Source organism: Protomyctophum bolini, assembly GCF_963924005.1.
Source record: "Protomyctophum bolini genome assembly, chromosome: 19".
Taxonomy (NCBI): Eukaryota; Metazoa; Chordata; class Actinopteri; order Myctophiformes; family Myctophidae; genus Protomyctophum; species Protomyctophum bolini.
In genome coordinates this window covers 26,918,371-26,940,800 of record NC_137880.1, presented here as the reverse complement: position 1 = coordinate 26,940,800, position 22,430 = coordinate 26,918,371, and the positions used below count along the sequence as shown (strand labels likewise).

Genomic DNA, 22,430 nt, shown 5'->3' with positions numbered 1-22,430 from the left:
AAGAAATGCATCACTTGACAACTGAAAAGCCTCATTATTATTCAGTTAATCTTGCCTTGGGCTTGTGCATAGGTAGGACTTAGAGAGAGAGAGCAAGAGAACCAGCTGTGTGGAATTTCCAGACCTTTCACCCTTATTGTATTAAAGGTGCTATAAGGAAGAAGTCATGAACAGGAAAACATGAGAAACACCTTGCAGAGGCAGCCAAAACTATAGACTCTTCTTGGGGTTAGGAATGCACTGAACTCATAATAACCTAAATGTAATCATTGAAAATAAAATGTGGATTCCCCTTGATTGACCTTGCGTCTTGGTCTCAAATAAAAACAATTTATACAATATATAAATGTATATACTTGTTTCTCCTGTGCCAATGTTAAATGGTGTTGGTGTACTGCTGAATTTCTATCTTCCCAAAGGGCTAGTCGTATGTTGGAACATGTATGTGTTATGCAATGTTTACCGTCTATATTGTACATATCGTAGAATGGTCTGGCTATAAATGGTAAGCCATGAACACAAACTAAAACTCTTCATGAAAAAAAAAGACAATGCACTTATATAATTTACACAATTTATTACAAAATTAAGGATGAGCTTTGAATTGCTTACAATAACTAGACAAGCCAGCGTAATTACACGAAACACCAAGAACTCAATGTATCTGCAATGGTGTATAAGAGGGGTAAATGCAATGTCATTCGAATAAAGCAAGACATTTTACCGCTAACTAAGCACTAAGCAGGAAAGTCAATGCTTTCAGCTATTTCAGCATGAAAGAGTAAAACTCACAATCTAAGATTAGCTAAGTCACACAACATTGCATTATACATTAGATTTCTATTTGGGTAATTAATTTCCTTAACAAGAAGCAGGGAAGACATTGTAAAGTTTAAAAAAATAAATAAATAATTGCGTGGCTATTCTTGTGGATACTTCCGCCTACTCATTTTCCTGCCTTTGGTATTGATAGTGATAACATCCCATAGAATTAGAAAGCCTGTCTTTGGAACGAGAGACAGAAGGTAAATTTGTTACTTCATTACAACAAATCACAGCTCTAACAAGGTCCGAAGAACAAAGCATGTGAGCTTGAGTCTGTCATTTAGATGTGATAAAAGAGGTAGATTTCCAGAATTTTGTTTCTTTGTGGACATTACAAAATTATAAATAGTTTTGGCACTCTTAGTGAGCTGGTTCCATCTGCTTAACACAACCCTCCTAGACAAAAACAAAACAAAAAAACTTGAACAAATAAGTTAGAAATATTGATTATTAACACCGTCCAGATAAGAGTCAATTATGCCTTTGTACCTCTTTGTTAGAATGACAAACAATTTGTAAAGAGTGAACATATTTGCCTGGAAAATATAAATAACCAAAGAGATTAAAACATTCTACAAACGGAGAAACTAGCCTATATGTAATAAAAACCTCAATTGAAATGAAGATTTTCATTCAAGGTTCCAGCCCCGGGATAGGGCCCCAGACTATATCCGAGTTCAAAGTTCAGCCTTTCATTCAGCAGCCTTACTCAACAAAAAACTTCATTCCAACCACCGACCTCCCGGAGATTTGGATGTCATCAAATGGAAACAGAGCCAGAATCTACAAGACAAGGATAGGATATAGTACAAAGTCACTGTTGACATATTATTAGAATTTCCACATCAAATAATAGTGAAACAATAAGCGTCAGTTGCACAGATTGCATTTTTGAGGCACACTGTGACTTAAAAACACTTAAAGGACCACTTCACCACTTTTCAACCCATCTTCACAATGATGATTTCTACTCAGTCTGTGTCTCATAGGAGGGCTGTGGGCAGTTCAGAAATACGCCCACCAATGACATCATCGATGGGGAATCCAAGCTAATAGAAACTGTAGTCTTTCTAGTCTTGAAAAGTTGCAATGCGAAAATGGAAGCGATCGTTCTCACGATAATAAAAATCGAAACATTTTTGTAAAAAAATCTTGTTTAAGAACATCTGCCTAACAATGATGTCACTGTAGTTTCTATTAACTTGGAATTCCAACCTGAAGATGTCATATGTTTTTGAACTGTTCATAGTAGCCCACCTGTGAGAGATGCCTTCTAATAATGACAATTATTGATCAGTCACCAATTATATGAAGATAAGGTTTATCAGTCACCAATTATATGATGATAAGGTTGATAATGTGTTTAAAGGGTCTTGCAAACGTGACAACACAGGTCTCCTCCAGGTCTGTTGAAGAGGGGCGCAAAAACGCAAAAAAATAAGCTAAACAGAATCCAGGTCTGGTGAGTCGCGAGCACGCGTGCAACAAATTCACGGGACCGCGCTCACGTAAATACGCTTGTATGCGTTGTCGCACCGCGACTTCTCCGAGAAAAAACGCAGGTCTCATTGAAAATGAACTATAGGCGCGTTTTATCACTCCCCGTTCGCAAGGCCCTTAATGCTCAAACACAGTTCTGCTGACTCACATCATCATGGCTCAAGGATACAAATCAGTTTGAAACATAGTCTAAAGTCTAAAGTAAAAGGACTATCACATGCAGTGTGGTGTAGTGTATAGTGCAGAGGTGCCCACACTTTTTATACTTGAGAGCTACTTTCAAAATGACCAGCTCAACCAGATTTACCCACCAAAAATATATGTTATCACATTGCTGAAAGTATTTACATGTGCACAAATGCACTTTCTTTCCTTTTTTGTACTACTGATGTTTGTGCAAAACATTATTGCAACTATTGCATTGTGGGTTTGAGCTGTCCTTTTTTATGTCAATCCAATGAAGTCAGCTGGATTCAAGTGACAGATGCCAAATATTGTTTATTTATTTAATTTAAATTGTATATTTTAGGGGCATCATGTCATGTGGTCTACCTGCACAGCCTGTGTGATCTACTGGTAGATCACAATCTACCTTTTGGGCACCCCTGGTATAGTGTATCAAGTATATTCTACTGACCGACCAGCAAATCAAAATTAAATTGCATGCAACCATCAGTTTGGGTTTTTAACTCACATCGTCGTTGCCATCAGCAAGGTCCAGTGCAGTTTCATCCTCCATGTTTCGCAACAGCTTGTCTGCACCGGACTGGCAGAGAAGGTTAGCGATGGTGGCATCCTGTCTTCCCACTGCAAGGTGCAGCGGCGTACAGCCGTTGAACATGACAGCATCCACGTTAGCACCCTTGTTCAACAGCAGAGTCACTGAGGAGACGTCGTGGAGCTCTACAGCTAGATGGAGAGCAGTCTTCCCACTTGTTCCTTCCTGAAAGGAGACAGATGGCCAACAGGCTGTGTGAAGGTGTGAAAAGAGATCATGCTTCACCCTTTTACCTGTCTGCTGTCTGTGTTTGACTGTCCACAGCTGATCTTGCATACAATTGACAATTTAGGCATTTAGCAGAAGCACTTAATCCAGAGCGATAACATAATGCAAGGTAGATCAATGTCACATTTCTTGTGCCAAGGACCTATATTCTCCAATCAAATCCCCAATCAAAACTACCGGTATATCAATTTTTAGGGGTACTAGGTCCTATGCCCAGCTTTGTGTGTACACCATAGCAATGATTTGATTGGCTGAGCACTGAACAGCGTTGATTTGATTGGCTGAACAAGGTATGTATTAATGTTAGGACAGAAAATTGAGAACGTCACAAGTGATTAGCCGGATTGAACTTGATAAAAAAGTGAGGACGTCAATTTTGATTGGCTGCTGAGAAGTGAGGACGCCAATTGTGATTGGCCGGAATGAGATGACGACTTTTATGATGATGTATACTGATACATCACACGGGTTTGATTTTTGATGGGTGCGAGGCCCTCCTATATACAGCTTTTGTCCCCGTCGTCTCAATATTTGCCATTGACAATGAAAGGAGGAGAATTAGGTCAAATGTCCGCAAAATACGACTCAAATTTGTACGATGACAAGAGCGCCCCTCACTTAACACGGGTCTGATTATATACAGCTTTTGTCCCCAGAAAATCTGCAACACAAACATTAAATGCCATCGATAATGAAGGGAAAATGTACATCATCTTGTCCCCACATGTAAAATTGGCATTCTGATTGGCCAATATGAGATGATCCATGATGATGTACGATGATAAGACCGCCCCTCACTTCACACGGGTGTGATTCTTTTAAATGTATAATCACAGAGCACCACCAACCCCACCAAATTATAGGATTAACATCCCACCAGGCTTGTCCCTCCTATCCGGCTTATGGGGATGTACCAGAACTAGACAATCGCAGACAAGCAATTTTGCCGGCACATGCCAACGTTGGATTAACAGAAAAAAACATTTCATTTATAAATGTGACAGCATACCCCAAATACCCCGAACTGTGAGTCTTAATAAAGCCAATTAGGGGTTCAGTGTCTTGCTCAAGGACAATTCGACACCAACACTGGGGGAGCCCGGGTTCGAACTGGCAACCTTGAGCCACCGCCGCCCCAGTTGCACAACAACTAATATCGATTAGCCTGATACAGGCGCTTATTGAAATAAAAAACATGTAGAGTTGCCTAACGAACATGCTGTATCTGAAAATAACATGTTTTGCATAATTTAATCGCTACATCACTACTGAATATGAGGTTAAATTATGTCATGTGACATCACACAGCCACACATAGGTCTGAGATCTCTTTCCCAAGGCTATGCCGGCATGGTCTATCACCTTTCAGAAAAAGCTGTGACTCTACAGCTCATTCTACATGCCATTAATTTAGTTTTTTTCTTACATTTGAGTGTCAACTCTCAAAGTGAAAGTCAACCTCTTTTTGATTGACTGGTGAATGGTGATACATAATTGACACAAATAATTAAGTGGACTGCATTTATACATATAAATATATTTATATTAAAGGTCAGACTTTGCGGATTAAAGATAGGTTTTAAAGACAGAAACCTGATAAAAAGATGGACAGGTAGACAATAATCTGCATGAGAGAGAGAGGAAAACATGATAGACACCATTTATTTTCATTGCTCTAGACATAAATGTCGCTGCATGCTGTATCATCACATCACTCTTATTATTAGGGTATACCTCCTGGCAGAGATTTACCCTCTACTGAGCGTACCTTATTAGTTTGTTATTAGTTAGTGGTTTAATTTTTTTTAAATTACTATAAAGTGTAACTGATAATATTATTAATAAATAAGTTGTGTCTGTAAAGCTAGGCAGTGTTATGTTCAGCAAGTGATATAAACTCAGAGGAATGTCTAGGGTACATTACAGTAAGCCTGGTGTGTTCCCTTCCCTTCTGTTGCAGTCTATATTCTAATTTAGACTGTCTGGACCTTCCCCCATTACACTGGGCAGCTTGGCTCTGAGCAGTCCTAGAAAAAGCTGTGGCATATCAGGGCCTAATCATATCTTAAATCTAATTACATCTTCACGAATCCTGCATAAACTACTGAGTCAGTCCATATCACTATCAGAATTGCACAGGTGCAGCAAATTTATAGACAGGAAAAAAACACAAGGGCACAAGCTGTAATCATCTGTGAAAACCTTGTGTCCCCAAAACTAATACCTTTCAGGAAATGGAAAAAGGAACCTTCCAATTGATCTAATGTAGTTATTTAGTCACAAGCTCTTGATAAACTTTGCATTGGTTCAATATTTACTTTCACTTAAAAAATTACAAAGATAGCCATGGCGACAAGTTGTGAATCACATTTTTTTGCCACTTTTGTGTGACACTTTAGTGTACACTGACTGTAGTACTATGACTAAGTACTAAGTAGGGAATTCATAAAAAAATAAGTTTATATATGGAGATACAACTTTTCCACCCGACATGCAAAATGAACAGCAATCAAAGTCAGCATCATGTTCTAATGCTTTTGCTTGTTATACTACACTCACTATTATGAGGAAATAGTTTCCCCTGTGCATTTCCCCACGAGAGGCATTAGTGTAGCTGAAATTAAATTCAAGGGCCTTTCAAATGGGAAGCGATTTAACGCGCCTATAGTTCATTTTCAATGAGACCTGCATTTTCTTTCTGTACACGCGTCGAAAATATTTGTCAGAAAATGGCTAAAAATGACGATAACTGTGGGGGGAGGGATGGGGTGAGGGAGAAAAAATATATATGGTATGTTCAAACTGTACTACACTGTTGAAAACTACTACCAATAAACATATATTAAAAATAAAAATAAAGGCTAAAAATGCATTTTCAGCCTATTCGGTTTCGTAGTGTATGCAATTAATGCATTCAAAAGAGCTGAATAAATGTTTTATGGACCGATAATAGTGATTATTATTTAAGTTAAGTTTTGCCATAACCATTTCTTTGCCATGTAGCTTTAAGGTACGGTCATGACAGCAATGGAAAATATATACAATATGAATCATATTCGGATATTCGGTTTTCGGCCAACTGTTTCCTATATTCGGTTTCAGCCAAGAATTTCTCTTTCGGTGCACCGTTTGCAGTGATTCTGTCTTGAGCAAGCACAATTGAGGTTTCATTAAAAAAGAGCCTGAACTGGCTGATGCAAGGACACGTGTGACCTCACCCATGATGTGATGACATTAACACTCTCTAATAGAGTTTCCATTTCACCCATTATAATTCAAACTATGCAGCACGGATTATTTTCATGGGATCATAATACAAAATCAGGATGCACAAGACTAACCTGGATATTCAGGTCTGCCCCCTTTTTCATCAGGAGCTTCAAAAGTTGGTGTTGCCCGTTCTGTGTAGCCAGGTGAAGACAAGTAAGCCCTGAAAGTACACCATTTACTTACATGAAGGAAAACTTACTGAGCAGTTGTTCCCAATTTGTGTCATTTAAAAAGTGTATAGTAGTGGTAATAGCTAATTGTTTACTTCACACAATGCGAATATTTCGTTTTACAGGTTAGTTTCTCGCATCTAGCTACGTTCTTCATCGACGCATGATCAGAGTTTTGCTGGCACTTCAAATCCCTGACCCTCAAAAAAAAAGTATAATCATGACACACAAATTGACCATTTTCAAGAAAGTAAAGTAATCTGATTTCAACTCCAGTACCCCCCCCCCCCCCAAACACACACACACAGAACAGTTAATCCTGCGTTCACCTCTCCAGTTCTGGGTCTCTAGGACCGGCGCCAGCTTGCTGGACGACACCTCTCTGGTCATCTCAGTAGCACAGTCAATCCGACCCAGCTGGCAGGCCACGTGCAAAGGGGTGTTCCCATCCTGGTCCTGCAGCTCCAGACTGGCTGCCTTCTCAACTAGACCCTGCGCCACACTGGGTAGGCTCAGGTAGGTGGCCAGGTGCAATGCTGTCTACAGCCAGGAAGATGGTGTAATAATAATGGGTTAAATGCAATCAAAGTAAGATGAAACATGTTTTGGTTATTTCTATTACTTTTTACAACTGTTCTGTACAGTAAAGGTCCCTGCACACTGGACGCGTTTTCGGATTTTTAGCTGCGTTTTTCCGTCGGTTTTCCGAAAAACACGCCTTTACTGTGTGCCCACTGACAGCATAATATGCATAAGCTTTTGTTCCTAAACCTTTCCTAGACCTACAGGGACCAACAAGCTTTTTTTTAAGAACGTCTGAATTAAGCAATCAAAAGCCCCCCAGCTATTGTGTGGCTTTTGGTGAACAAGATTCACTGAGTCACTGCATGAAGTGCTGACTCTCAATTTTGACTCTTCAGATGTTTTTCTTTGAAACAAACAGCCGTATCAGCTTGCCGTCTTCAACTCTGGCTAGAGCCTTGTCTGTCATCTTAAAAGATTTGAATGGTTCTTCCGCCTACGCTCACAAGGATACACTCCACTGTTGTCCCGATGGTTTTGTTTCTACAGGCAGGAAGAGGGGAGTTTCCATTCAAAGTCCCTCATGAGCTAACAAAGGAACCACCCACATTGATGAGGGGTCTGTACTGCAGAGAAAGAGGAACAGTAGTTCCCTTGGATTCCAGGTCATAAATAAAACTATACTTGTCACTGTCAACACGCTGATTAAGAGGAAGTAATCCAGTGCCAAAAAGTTCCAGACCATCGTGGCCTGACTTTAGATAGTGTTGCATTGCACAATTTCACACAGGGCTGGACTGGGTAAAGATTCGGCTCTGACATTTGGCCCAGACCGGCCCACCACAACCCGGCAAGCAGATACATAATACCACCACTTTTATACTGGAAAACATCCCTCCATGTGTAAAAATATATTGGCCAGTACAGGCCTAATTTCACATACCTGGTACAAGTTGTTTTGGATGTCCAGAACATCTTTTGGGAATAGCTGTATCAACTGGTGAGCAAAGTATTCATCTTCATGAATGATTGCTAAATGCAGGATTCTATAGGGGTGACAAACAAACAAGTTTCACATTACATGCTTGCGAAAACCAGTAGGCCTCATGTCACATAATTCAGCAACAAAGGCAAAAATAGAGTGATGGGAGGATATATTTCTATTGCTATATATTGATATATCCCTTAAAATTCATTGCCGCATCCCGAAAAATGCAATTCTTGGTGGGCTGAATAACAGGTTTAAGTGGAAATATCAGGCAATAGTAGGCAAAGTATTGGGCATGTTTAATTTGCGTGAGTGTTGGGTATTAATTTATTAAGAAAAGAGAAGGGAACCCACACACTCATATGCTCCAAAAGATACATTTATTGACGGCGTTTCAAGCCAAGGCTCTTCATCTGGTCAAACTGAGTTTTAGAGCCTTGGCTCGAAATGTCGTCAATAAATGTATCTTTTGGAGCATATGAGTGTGCGGGTTCCCTTCTCTTTTCCTATGTCACTTTTTTGAACCCAGCACCTCCACTAAGTGATGTGCGTATTTTACTATAGTTTCTGTATTAATTTATTAAACCTCTGTGTTCTGGTGTTAAAATGCCTAAACACAAAGCAAGTACAACAATTCACTAACCTCAATACCTGAGTGGGAAGTTGTGTGCAAAAACCAGGAAATGGAACTGAGCGTTAAATTTAGACCAACCAGCAGCAGCACACAAGGCCTTAATGAAACTTTTAATAGACTACCTTTGCTTTCAAGTTTCAACCAATTCCAAGTTGAGTGATTTCATGAAATACATTTAAAAAAAATAAGTGGGTTGCATTTCTTTACTGTGCGATTGTTGTTGAAAATAGAAACCAATTTCTCTACATTTCTTTATTGACATAACTTTCTCCTTGTCAACAGAATAATGTCACTGTATTTGTTTTTGAATCACATTCTTAGTAATTAGTAACACACAATCTATAACCGATTCAGAAATAAGCAAGGCCAAACGTGTTTACATGACATACATACAGTAGAGACCGTGTTAATTTCATTGCTCTGTGCTTTCAGTGATGGACACTTCAGAGTTGCAACACTTCCTATGACCATAAAGTCTTGAACATCATGAACCATCCAGACCTCTCGGGTCATCAGGGACAGGACTGCTTTCTGTCCCTAGGATCAGAACTAAACATGGAGAAGCAGCATGCCATATTTATGCACCAGTAGTAACACATATTTGGAACTAACTCCATAAAAACTGCAGGTCTGCTGCAACTCTTTGAAATCACAGCTAAAAATGCTTCTGTCCGCCACTGCGTTTTATAGACATTTTTAAATTATTCTTCTGCACTGTAATTTTACTGTTATTTGTCTGCATATTTTGTTTTTACTTACTACATTTATCCTGAATAGGTTCCTATTCTTTTTTACTGACTTCAAATGTATAGTTGTAACTTTGCTTTGCTTAATGTTTTATGTAAAGCACATTGAATTGCCTTGTTGTTGAAATGTGCTTTACAAATGAACCTGACTTGCCTAGAGCGTCGCAGTCATGATGACTTGCGGCCCGGAAGAAAATTTCCCATACATTTTTCCCATAGACGTTTGGTTTCAGAAAGTATTTATTTAAAAAGAACAAAAAAAAGGTGTGTACCCTGCCCTTTTTTCCCCTTCTAATTATTTGTTCGGCCCAAAACAATGTGTTTATTGTCATGAGAGTTGTCACCATACGAGTTGGCTTTGTCTGAGGCTTACAGGTCTTTAAATAAATACTTTTGGAAACATCTATGGGAAAAAATTATTATAAATTCTCTTCCGGGCCGCTCGTCGGGGGCTGGACTGCAACGCTCTATAAAGTCTGCAGAGAAACATGAAGGCATCATGACCCTACAGACCCACAAGACAGTGACGCTTCATCAGGCCATACTTGACTTGGCCATGACTTAAAACCTGATTTATACTTTGTTGTACAGTGGCATCGCACTGTTCGCACACTAAATAACCAGCCTACAAGCTCACAATGTTCTGAGCTTGCAGATATGCTATATTTAATTACATTTTTATCTTCCATAAAATGAAAATCTCTCCAATATGTACTGTATTTTGAATATAACTTAAATATTTATTACATTTAAATATAACTTGTAAACAGTTGTAGACTACTGAAATATTTCAGCAGTCGATTTTATAGACTATTTCTTTATAGACTATTGAGCAGCTCAACGGTGATGGAAGACAGGTTGATTGCTCTTTGAGATTTAGATATCTTTATGTATAGGCTATATTAGAATTTCAACAACAAAAAGCAGGTATCATGTGTTAACCCAGATTCAAATGAGTACAAAACGAATGACGATCTGGCTTGCCAGCAAGGCCCTTACAATTCATTCATGTTAGAGGAACTTCCTGATTTGAGTAAGAACTAAGAATTGAATGAAAAAGATCTAACAATCCCACAGGGGAAACTCAATGTTTGCATGATTCTTTCTCAGTCGAATGGAATTGATGTGGTGTATATTTCAGGTATTTTCTGACATGTAACTTACTACACTAAAAGATGACGGACTGAAACCATGAGGCCCAAACAAGGAGAGAGCGGAACTCAAACAAGGTCAAATGATTAGTTACATCAATCCTTACAACTACAACGTCAAACCATTGATGATGGCCTTCAATGGATAACTGGGACTCAGTAGGCTAGATGGCTATTTTACTCTTCTCTGAGGGAACATGTCAAGCCAGTGCTGACGTTTCATTCTTACACCATCCACCAGTCACATGCTGTGTGTGCATGGATGGATAGATTTTACTACACAGCAAAATAATCATTTTGGCATCATTCCCTTCCGCTTTATGCATCTAAAATCTGGATTCCGCAAGCCACTGTGCCTGTTGGGAAAAATATATACATTTCCTACATCAGTGGTTCTCAAAGTGGGTTTCAGGCAGGGACCCTCAGGGTTCCTTGATGGGGGTCCAAATGGACACTTACTGTAACTCTGTATAAATGGAACCAAATGGATCCTTATGGGTCCATATTTTCACTCCATGTTATGAGGGTTCTTGAAATGAAAAGGTTTTAGAACCCCTGCCCTACATTGATTTGAATGTTCTTGGAGACAGACATGGCGGTCTGAAGGCTAGCTAACAGAAGGCCTACTATATGTGCACTGTCTGTCTTGTATGGGGAAGTCCAGAGCACCCAACATGACACTTCTGCTTTCCGAGGCGCCCCAGTGGCGTGCAGATACTGTAGATCAATGACAGTGGGTCAGGACCCATTTTTGGGTCACTGACAGGCCCATTTTTATGGTTTGTGAAACAACAACATCCCTTTATTTTTTGTTTCCTATACATTTATTTATTTATTTATTATTTCAAAAGATTAGACTTAATTAAACTTAATTGTGAATAAATAAGCTTAGTGTAAATAGCTACATTTTGTGTCAAATTCATGTGGGTCTCCATAGGCTCCAGCTAAAACGTTTGGGAACAACAGAGCTAGACCCATGAGAAAAACAGAAGAATTGCATTTTAAGCCCCCTCCCTCAGAAAACAAATAACATGGAAAACTATGGGTAAATCGGAAATCCAGTCCCATTCATAGAACTTTTGTGGCCTAGGCCATTTTAAATCGTCATTCATCATAATACACTGCAGTCATCTATATTTGAATGTGCATACAGTCCATTTAGAAAGCTAATGAATAGGCCTAATTATTTCAGTTCTACTGATGGCTGGTGGGTGTTGTTTTTTTTATTATTAAAAGGATAACATTGTAAAAGAAATTCAATTAAATTCACAATAAACAATTTTGTCTGGAACATTGAACTTTGCTTCTTTCTCTCGAGTAGGAAGTTTGATCATGCTGCCTGGAATTATGTGACAGTGACACTGGCTGACTGGAAAGCACTCCACAAAGGCTTCTAAAGAATGTTCAGATGACTTGGGGGAAAGGAACGCATAACCTATAAAAGACAACTTAAGGTCACTCACTAGTCACTCGTCACTGTTTATCTAGTTGCACATTGCAACATCTTCTAGTAATGCACTGGTTATACAGATTGAGATGATGAGATCCACATTTAAATAGCATAGAGAAAATACAACGAATGAAAAACATACGTGTCCCCATCTTCAGTAATAGTGGTGAGCAGGTTCTCCTCCTGTTGTTCGCACTGTTCTGTGCCTTCTGTGCTCTGTGCCGTTTCGTCGTCGGGGCTCGAGATGCGGTACTGCTCTACTATCTCCGACAGGCTCTCCACAGTCAGGGACGAGGAGCCATACGCAGAATCCAGACGCTCGTCTGCGGTGGAAAACTTATCCCTCGGTTCACTGTATTCGGGAGACTGGTACCGTGACGATGTGGGCTCGTCTTTCGATATGGATCTATACGAGTCAATGCCAGAGTCCGCACGGTTCTCTTCCAACAAATGATCTTTGTTATAGTCGCCGCTTGCCATGGTGCTGGTGGTGCCCCCCCCCCGGTACCCGGCTCCCCTCGGTGTTTTAAGGCTCCTTGCTGCTACCTGTTGCTGTTGTTGATCGCTGAGGTGATTCGTCCTCCAGGGAAAGGTTGATCACACCTGAGAATATTAGCGCTCCTTTGTGAAACCAAAGGAATGTACTGTTTCGTGTCATGCCACCGCACGCCTTCGATCCTTCCCGTTCCCGAACGATACTGTATCTGAATAAATCGACCGGTTAATATCAAGTTTGAGAGAATCCTTTAAATGGGTTGTACAGTACCGAGATTCATAACGGCATTCTTCTAACAACAACAACAACAACAATAAGTAAGACAAAAATAACTCCAAACGTCTAAATGTGTGGTAACATCATAGGTCAAATGCAGAGTTCGCCGCCCTGCATAGTCCGGGGCATGTGAGCAATGAAATGCGATAGGGGAAGAGCTGACATGTGAAAAAGCTGTTTTTGTCGTGGGTGGGGAATCCCCAAAAGGCGTGGCCCTGCGCGCGCGTGCGAGACAACGCGTGTGTGTGTGTGTGTGTGTGTGGGGGGGGGGGGTGCGTGTGCGTGCGTGTGTGTGTGTGTGTGTGTGTGTGTGTGTGTGTGTGTGTGTGTGTGTGTGTGTGTGTGTGTGTGTGTGTGTGCGTGCGTGCGTGTGTGTGTGTTTTCGTTCATCTGATTGTCGGAGGGGCCGTGACTCCGGACCGTGAGTGACCCCCACTATTGTTGGAAGGAGACTTAAAAATGCACTTTGATATATTATTTAATATGTTTAACAGTGACATATAACTCCGTCTCTTAGTGTGCGTTTGGGAACTCTTTGCAGTGGGAAGCTGGGATCAGTGGCCCGAAGGGATCATAGTCGTTATATAGGAATGGGCTAGTGGAATAGTGATAGAGATAGATAGACTAAATACAAAATGCCTGGCGTCCATGTAAAAAGCAGGACATTATTGTTGCCGGTCAAAGAGGCTCAACCAATGTGTAGTGTACCATTATTTTTTTTATTAATATGGCCTTTAGGGGGCAGTAGAATATCATCTTACTTTTCTAGAGAGATTCCTCTAATAATAAAGAAAACTGGCCAGTGTGGGCACACAGCCTGGGAAGTTTTATGAACTGGGCCATAAGGAACTGGGTGTCTGGGTTACGGGTAGACCTACTTTATTAACGTTGGTCCTGTGAAAATCTGTAGTAGTCTACTTTAAAGTATTAGGCATTACATTCGATATACCTATGTTAACATCTCTTATAGGTTCAGAACCGTTCAGTCGAGTATCAAAAACGTTTGGGTTTGACACTGAATAATGCCAATTAAGGCAGGCAGTATAGACTGAGCTCACATAAAAAGAAACATACGTTTTATCAAAAGAAAGACAAATTTGACTGGTCTCAGTGGTCTGTCGCCCCAAAAAGTAGCTGTGGCTATATTTTTGGGGACAAATTACAGTAATCAGTAAATGTCACTGCATTGTCACATTACTGAAGAATGGCTTGCACTGCCTTGCAATCTCAAAATAGGCTTAAAATAATTTACCAGTATTATATATATAAAAAATACTGGCCAATTCCAGTGACTGCAATATACCGGTACACAACAAAAAAACAACTTCTAGACTGAAAATATAATAATATATGTAGGCCTATATATAGTAGGCTACATATTTTGTATTTGTCTCAGAATAATCCAGGCACTAAAACAAAAATGCGGACTACAGTAGACCATATCACATTTAGTTTATGTTTTAAACCCAGTGAGCTTCTTCCATGTGACGACAAGGTCAAAATGAGTGGTTTTCTTACTGCGCATTGCCTCTGGGATTATTTCAAAGGCGTGTGTGTGTGTGTGTGTGTGTGTGTGTGTGTGTGTGTGTGTGTGTGTGTGCGTGCGTGTGTGTGTGTGTGTGTGTGTGTGTGTGTGTGTGTGTGTTTGTGCGTGTGTGTGTGTGTGTGTGTGTGTGGGGGGGGGGGGGTGTTTATTTACATTTGTGTGTCTGGGTAGGCTACGCACTACGCACGTCGCACGTGTTATTGCTTCTAGTTCTTTGTGCTGTGCACACGCGCCCCCCCCCCCTCCCACACACACACACACACACACACACACTTCAGTGCGGTAGCAAATGTGTATGATTGCATGCACCTTCCACTTCCAGGCTGCCACTTCGTCCAGGGAAAGCTGACGCGTTTCCCATTTTTCCTATTTCCCTTATCCTTCGTGTTCCCACTTCCCAGGACAGGAGTAGCCTTATTTCATGTGTTTTCCGAGGCACACACATGACTCCAACGCATCACCTCCACATTTTCGTAACCACGCAACGGCTGCTCATGCGAAAGATGAGGGGATGCATCTCAGATATTTTCTTTTGAACGCTACCATTTCGGGTTACCCAACCCATGCATGATGCTGCTGCATGCATTCATTGCACACACCTGGTTTATTTTGGATGATGTGTGGGGGCTTGCTGCAGTTTGTGTTTCACCGTGATTTGAAACTCGATATTCCCAAAAGATCAATGCTCCATCATTTGCACCATTGTCAACATGTCCCGTGCATCGGAGGCAACGGCTACTGAAAGCAGCACCACTACCGTACCAGAGGGGGACTCGGAGAGTCCCCGTGAAGAGGTATGGACCATTTTTCAATTTCCATTTAGGCTAATTTCTAAGAATGCAGGGTTTTTAGCTTGGTGTAAAAAACACATAGGCCTATAATTAAGGTTGGAAAACGCACATTGCGCTGCTTGCGAGGTGCAATTATGCCTTTGGGATTTCCTATACAATAACTGTCTGGCCAGATAATCATATCCTACTCATAATAATGCAATGTAGGCTAGCCTACTGGGCGCGCACGCGAGGTGACCGTGCGTGAGTATTTTTGTTTTCCCTCATAGGCCACATCTGGTGAAGGAGGTGTAGGCTGCTCATGTTTGGTTCAATCCTGCAACACTCTTCATTTTGTTGAGCAGTGAAAGGCACTGCTTAATAAATCATTGAAAAAATACTGGATAGGTTAGCTATTCTACTTTTGAATTTAATTCCTCACAGGCTAAAGTTAATTGACTGTTTGAACAAAGGAATTTGTTGACATTTCTTCAGCCTCCCCTACTGCCTGCAAGAATATAAAAGTAGAAGTTACATCCATTACACAAGAGTTTTATTTATTAACCTACCGATAGTCTTATTACAGGCCTATAGCTTATCAATGAAAGTGTAAGAGACTCAGCTATAATGACACCATTGTCTACTCTAGAATCAAAATTATGTTGTTTTAGATAATGAAATGTTAGTTGTTTTGAAACATTAGTCGTTTAAAAAATATATATTTCATCGACCCTCAAAAATATACCACATCCTCTCTGCAAATGTAGTAGTCTACTTTTGTCTAAAGCAACAAAGAAAATACTTTTCTTAAAGGTGTCTAGAGATGACTTTGACTTTGTTTAACCTGATTGTTTTATATTGTGTCACTGTTCAGCACTTTGTTTCGAAAGGTGCTTTATAAATAAAATGTACTTACTTACCTACTGTAAATCATACAAGACAACAATTTACACCAAACAATAATATATCATATAAAGTATTTAGCACTTAATGTGATTAACACTACTTTTATGAGTTGTTTATGCTATTCCATTATAATAAGTTTGACAAATCAACCTTTCCATTCCCAAAGTTTTTTTTTATCATAGACTATACTAGGCTATATATTCAGTTTGATTTTAGTGTAACTAGTAATACACACCTTCATATTGTACATCCCCAATATACCTTCTCTGACACCTTCTATTTGCGGTCACCGGTAATCAACATTCTTTCCCCTATGAAACACATTTTCACTACTCCAACAGAAAACCATTAGCAGGGTCAGAGACTGGGACATTGCAGACTTGTCTCCAGCTGCTTTTGTCTGGCACCATTACAATGAATGCATTTTAAAAATGCATTGGTCCAAGTTTGGATCAAGCCAGCCTTCAGCAAGCTTCATTATATGCACCAAGACAGCAGTGAAATTGCGAGCAGTGTGAAAAAAACCCAGTTTCTTGTTGTTGCTAGAATTAGCACACTTTCCATAGCCAATTAATTCACTCGCTTGTCCACCCTCCTGCTTTATTATATGCTCACAACATTTTTTATATGGCATTAAAGCTATGCTATTTAATTCAAACAGCTCAAGACCAAAGGCCCATCTGTCATCATTCACAATACAAAAAATTGCACCAACAGCAATGATACTTTAAAATGTGACTGTGCCTTAATTTCCATAAGATCTCCAAACCGAAAACATGCATTTGAAGATTTGAATATCTTCCTAAACATAGATAGGAGTTTGATTTTATTTTTAAACTAAAAGGTAGTTACAGTACGTTACGTGTACATGTACATGAGCTCACGCTCATGTACATGTAACGCTCCAAATGGGTAAGCATTTCCAAAAACTTACATTTGTAGAGCCCCCTAATGTTTTGTGCACATCACATCATTATTTGTTCCTCAAACAGAGGCCAACATGTGCTATGTGATCCAGAAAGTGTGTCATGATGTATTGATTATAGTAGTAGAGAGTATACTAACAGTGAATAAACATTTAGCCCAGTGGGGAATTCCAATGTTGATCTTCTCTACCCTGTGGGAGGTTGGCTTGGTGAGGGGCTTGGGGACTGTGCGACAAAGGGGGTGGAAGATAATTATGGAGAAAGAACATCTATCATTTACACATACTTTCTTTACTCAAAGAACATGTTGGCTTCAATGCATCAATGCAATTGTAAAATCCTCAATGTAACAAGTGCACCAAATGCACCTGTACATTTGGTTATATGAAAAGTGCTCCTCGGAGCACATGAGGTCTCAAACAGCCCATATATATATATGCGCCTCCTGGTGGCGCTATAATATGTTAATATACAATATGAAAAGAGTGGCATTAATTGTTCCTCAACATAGTGGAAATGTTTTACAGCAATTGGACACTGCTTTAATTTTGTTCAAAACGGGCCAGACCTAGATCAATCTCACCGGAAGTTCCAGACCCACAGGAACATGCCCAGGGGGCTGGCCCGGTTCCGGTGAGCCCCAAATGGTTGAGAAATGACAGTTAGCGCATGGGGGTCCCTCTACTGTACTGTACTGTCACTGTACTGTACTGTCACAGATCCGTGTTGATCACTAACTATAGAGATAGTGTGTATTGATTTGCGTGATGTATGGATAAAATCTGTAGCTGTAAATTATAAAAAATAAATCAAAAACGTGTTGTCTCTCCTGCCCTGTGCCTTTACATGATAGTCCCTGGGCTGTTTGTTGCCTGAGATACAGGCTGTCATGCGGTAGCCTGTACAAAACTGCTACTTTTCAGGAAATGGAAAAAAATAACCTGTGTTTCAATGCAGTTATTATTCAGTCAAAAGCTCTTGTTGATCTTCCTCTGTATTTATTAAAAAAAACAAAACACACACTTTCAACTAGTTGTCCCTATTCAGGGCATTTTCACAATGTTTACCGTAATTATTTTTCTGCCATTTACGAAAATATTCAGACGCCCTAGGCTAGGGTACGGCAGGTGCCAACTACATACATGTTCGTACCCCCCGTATCTACTTCATATGGCGACCGTCAATTTACCTTTTTTAGCATTGCTCCGGTTGCTATGCAACGCCTCCGTACCCACCAGCTATGGGATTTCTACATCCAGGCTCCATTTATCTCCATTTAAAGGAGGATATTCAAAGCCCTGTTACTCTAAAGATTTGAGCGCTGTCCATGGTGAGCCGTCACACATCCGATTTCATTTGTGACTTTGTCTCGCATCGCTCCGGACATGTAACAGTTTCTGACGAGAGGTAAGGGTATGCGCTAATGCTAACGATCACTGCTCAACAACAGCCCCCACCTCCCTAATAAAATAAGGAGGTAAACCTTACTCGAATTCAAATTTAGTATTACTAATATATTATGCATGTACAATTATACATACAAATGTACGCACAACTGTCTGTAAAAGTGTTTCTGGTTGGTGGTATATATTTAGAATTTCTTCTATTTTAAGTTTCTTCAAAGCATTCTCTTGCGCCTTGAAGTTGATCATAGGAGGCACTGAGAGGGAGCCGGTGAGTCTTTTGATCATAACACGCAAAGACCATGATAAATGAGCTTACAGCTCATGCATAAACTATGTAAAAGCACTTAGAACAGTGAATATGTCCCTAAATATTTAATGTGCTACAAGGAATAGAGGCTTTTTGCTTAATCTTAAGATATATCCAATATATATTTATGTCACCAGTTATTCCATGTTATAATTCTAACGTTTGCAGCCGTTCGTTTATTTTATTGAAGTGTCTGATACTTCAAGTACACATAGGCTACAAGACACTACTAAGCTATTTATAGTATGGTACAGCAAAGTTCTTCCATTAAACAGTACTCATTAAAGTGCATATAAATGATCAAAACTGTACCAACACAGCCAGCCATATCAGCTCATACAAATACACCTAATCTACATGATCATAATTAGACAGACTTAAGCATTCAAACATAAACTCCTGTCTCACTTTCCATGCTTTACCTAATAATACCCTATGTTTGTTCATGTAAAAGCTTTCTCTCTTAACAGTCATTCTGCCATGTCTTCCTCCCGTAACCAAAATAACACTGGATTCTGACTTTTCAATAAAAGAGTAAACATGGGGGTGCCCATGCAGCCAGTAGTAGTGCACAGATCATATCATGCTCCTTATAAGCCTAAAGCCCAAATCACACCAGTTGCAACTCCTTGCAACTAGTTGCAATTCCTCGCTACAAAACAGTTTTAATGTCAACCACACCAATGCAACTCTTTGCATAATGGTTCCAAGTATAATTTAGTTGCATGTTGCAAGGACTTGTATGGTGAATCATTGGTGATTTGGTGTGGTTTGGGCTTAAGGACCCAGGCTCGAATCTGACTCCCATGTCATGTTTCTCCTCTCTCTCTGCTCTTGGTGTCCTGTCTCTACACCGACACTGAAAGCTAAAGCATAACATGTAAAAATAAGTCATTCATTCATTCATAAATAAATAAATACATAAATAATAGCATTAAACCTACCCACCTCAATTGCCAATGGGAGAATGATTCATTCACATGACAATAGTGCATTGTTCAGTAAGTGCCTTCAGGTTATCGATTAAGCTAAAAGCTTTTGATGAGTACTCTTTTGAAAGGTTACAGTGTCAATTATTGCTGCCAATAAACCTATACATTTAATTTTGAAGATACATATTTGAGTAGTTAAGATTAGTTCAAATGAACTAACTGAGTATTTTACTGTGTGTGTGTGTGTGTGTGTGTGTGTGTGTGTGTGTTTCCTCTATGCTCTCGTGTGCAGCTGCAGCCAGTGAAACAGTCCCTACGTAAGTCTCTATGCAGGGAAATCCACTGGAAGTGCCTGCTGCTCTCCCTGCTGATGTACGGCTGTGTCGGGGCCATGGTCTGGTGCCAGGTGACCACGGTCACGCGCCTTTCCTTCGACAGCGCCTACAAGGGAAAGTCTATGATGTACCACGACAGTCCCTGCTCCAACGGCTACATCTACATTCCTTTGGCCTTCCTGGTCATGCTCTATGTGGTCTACTTGGTTGAGTGCTGGCACTGCCACAGCAGGAACGAGCTGCAGCACAAAGTGGACGTGGAGAGCGTGACTGAGCGCATCCATCGCATGCAAGAGGCCACACCCTGCATCTGGTGGAAGGCCATCAGCTACCACTATGTCAGGAGGACACGGCAGGTGACGCGCTATCGCAACGGAGATGCCTACACCACCACACAGGTTTACCACGAGCGTGTCAACACACACGTGGCCGAGGCGGAGTTCGACTATGGGAACTGCGGAGTTAAAGACATCTCGAAGCGTCTGCTGGGCCTGGACGGCTTCCCGGTCACCAGGATGAGGTTCACCAAATGCTTTAGCTTCGCCAACGTGGAGTCTGAGAACTCGTACCTGACGCAGCGGGCTAGGTTCTTCACAGAGAACGAGGGCCTGGACGACTACATGGAGGCCCGTGAGGGAATGCACCTGAAGAATGTAGACTTCAAGGAGTACATGATTGCCTTCTCTGACCCCAATAACCTCCCCTGGTACGTGACCAAGTCCGTGTTCTGGGCAGTGGCCACTTTCACCCTCTCTTGGCCTCTGCGGGTGCTGACAGAGTACCGTACCGCTTGCATACACTACCATGTGGAGAAGCTGTTCGGCTTCGACTACGTCCCCACAACCCCATCTGAGGAGCGGCCATACTGCCGCCGCAGTATCCCACGAGTCAACACTATCGACAGCACAGAGCTGGAGTGGCACATCCGCTCCAACCAGCAGCTGGTGCCCAGCTACTCTGAGGCAGTTCTCATGGACCTTACCCAGATCTCAGGGAGCTGCAATAGCTACTCTGCGTGCGGTGGCTACGGCAGCTACAGGCAGAACTGTGAACGCTGCCACCGCACCATCAGCAGCTCCTCCATCTTTTCCCGTAGCGCCCTTAGTATTTGCAACGCAGGCAGCCCACGAATCCCCTTCAGTTCGAGTCGCTTCTCCCTGAGCCGCCTGTATGGCTCCAGGCGTAGCTGCCTTTGGAGGAGCAGTGGGAGCCTGAACGAACAATCGCGCCCCACCGAGAGCACTCGCTGCCTTTCAGGCCAGCAGGCTAGCGAGGAAAGCCCTCCAGCTTACCAGGACGCACTCTGCTTCCCTGTGCTCATTGTGCATCGCAATGAAGGCTGCCTCAACCATGACCATCGCTCTCTGCACAGGAACGGCTCCTGTGCGGAGACCTCGCTATGACCCACAGCTTCTACTGCTGACTATGTCAGTAATATGAAAAGGAATATAATAAACCCTCTTCCCTGAAGAGGTTTACTGGTTGAGAACCTTTTTCTTTTCACCAGGGGCAGGCTAGGATGAGCCTTTTCCTGTCGTTTCACTATTGAGGTGGCTCAGTGACCCATGAAGAAATTATTTCCTCCACCTTTTCACAAGAAGTCGCTCACAAAGGTATGAATAGTCGACAATGGAAGAATAGTACTTTCAAAAAGCCAGGGGCAATTGACACAATGCTCTTATGAGTGAGGTTTGAAACAGTCTCCAACTTTGAAGGACCATGTGGCTCTCTACTTAACCGATTGGAGAAATTACAGTTCTGACTTCACACCAGTTTAATTAGGTAATTACAGTATCATGTTACTGTCCTGCAATATCTACCAATAGAGGACATATACGGAATACAAAGGGGACAAACATCCCACCGTGAAATCGTGAATGCCATAACTGTATCTGCTTGTTATAGAACTTAGTCAAGGGCCTCAGTAGGAGCAACTGCTTTTCATATTTGACCAAACTATATCATTATATTCAGTAAAACTCCTCGCAAAGATATGACCAACAATTCTCTGCACAGCATTGTAATTACAACCTCAAATAAGGGTTGACTCATGAAATATGGTGAAGTAATTGATTCACATGCTACATATTTACAGACAGCGGGATATCTACAGTGTCACAAAACCTGTACACAAGGAAAAACACATTAATATGCCTAGACCTTTACTGTAATAAAATAGAACATTTTACTTTATTTGCATATTGAAGATTTCGATGCTAAAGGAACTTAATTTGCTCCTTTAAAGACTGAATGTGCTCGGAGAAATCC

General features: G+C 40.9%; 2 protein-coding genes across 2 annotated transcripts; one reads left to right on the top strand and one right to left on the bottom strand.

Moving 5' to 3' along the window:
- Positions 1-568: 568 nt before the first annotated feature.
- nfkbie (nuclear factor of kappa light polypeptide gene enhancer in B-cells inhibitor, epsilon) lies at positions 569-13,158 on the bottom strand. The gene is made up of 6 exons (XM_080790617.1): positions 12,405-13,158; positions 8,237-8,339; positions 7,101-7,311; positions 6,673-6,761; positions 3,020-3,268; positions 569-1,608 (listed from the first exon to the last, which is right to left on the bottom strand). The coding sequence occupies exons 1-6, from the start codon at positions 12,740-12,742 to the stop codon at positions 1,531-1,533; spliced, it is 1,068 nt and encodes a 355-aa protein (XP_080646743.1). The 5' UTR covers positions 12,743-13,158; the 3' UTR covers positions 569-1,530.
- A 2,132-nt stretch (positions 13,159-15,290) lies between these two features.
- Positions 15,291-21,565, top strand: tmem151ba (transmembrane protein 151Ba; the record flags this gene model as incomplete). The annotated part of the gene is made up of 2 exons (XM_080790805.1): positions 15,291-15,374; positions 20,120-21,565. The coding sequence occupies 2 exons, from the start codon at positions 15,291-15,293 to the stop codon at positions 21,563-21,565; spliced, it is 1,530 nt and encodes a 509-aa protein (XP_080646931.1).
- Positions 21,566-22,430: the final 865 nt, after the last annotated feature.

Coding starts and splice junctions, on each gene's coding strand:
- nfkbie (XM_080790617.1), bottom strand. CDS start 12,742: ATGGCAAGCGGCGACTATAACAAAGATCATTTGTTGGAAGAGAACCGT. Junction 7,312..8,236: donor TCCAAAACAACTTGTACCAG/GTATGTGAAATT, acceptor TCCTGGCTGTAG/ACAGCATTGCACCTGGCCAC. Junction 3,269..6,672: donor GGGCAGACCTGAATATCCAG/GTTAGTCTTGTG, acceptor GTCTCCTTTCAG/GAAGGAACAAGTGGGAAGAC.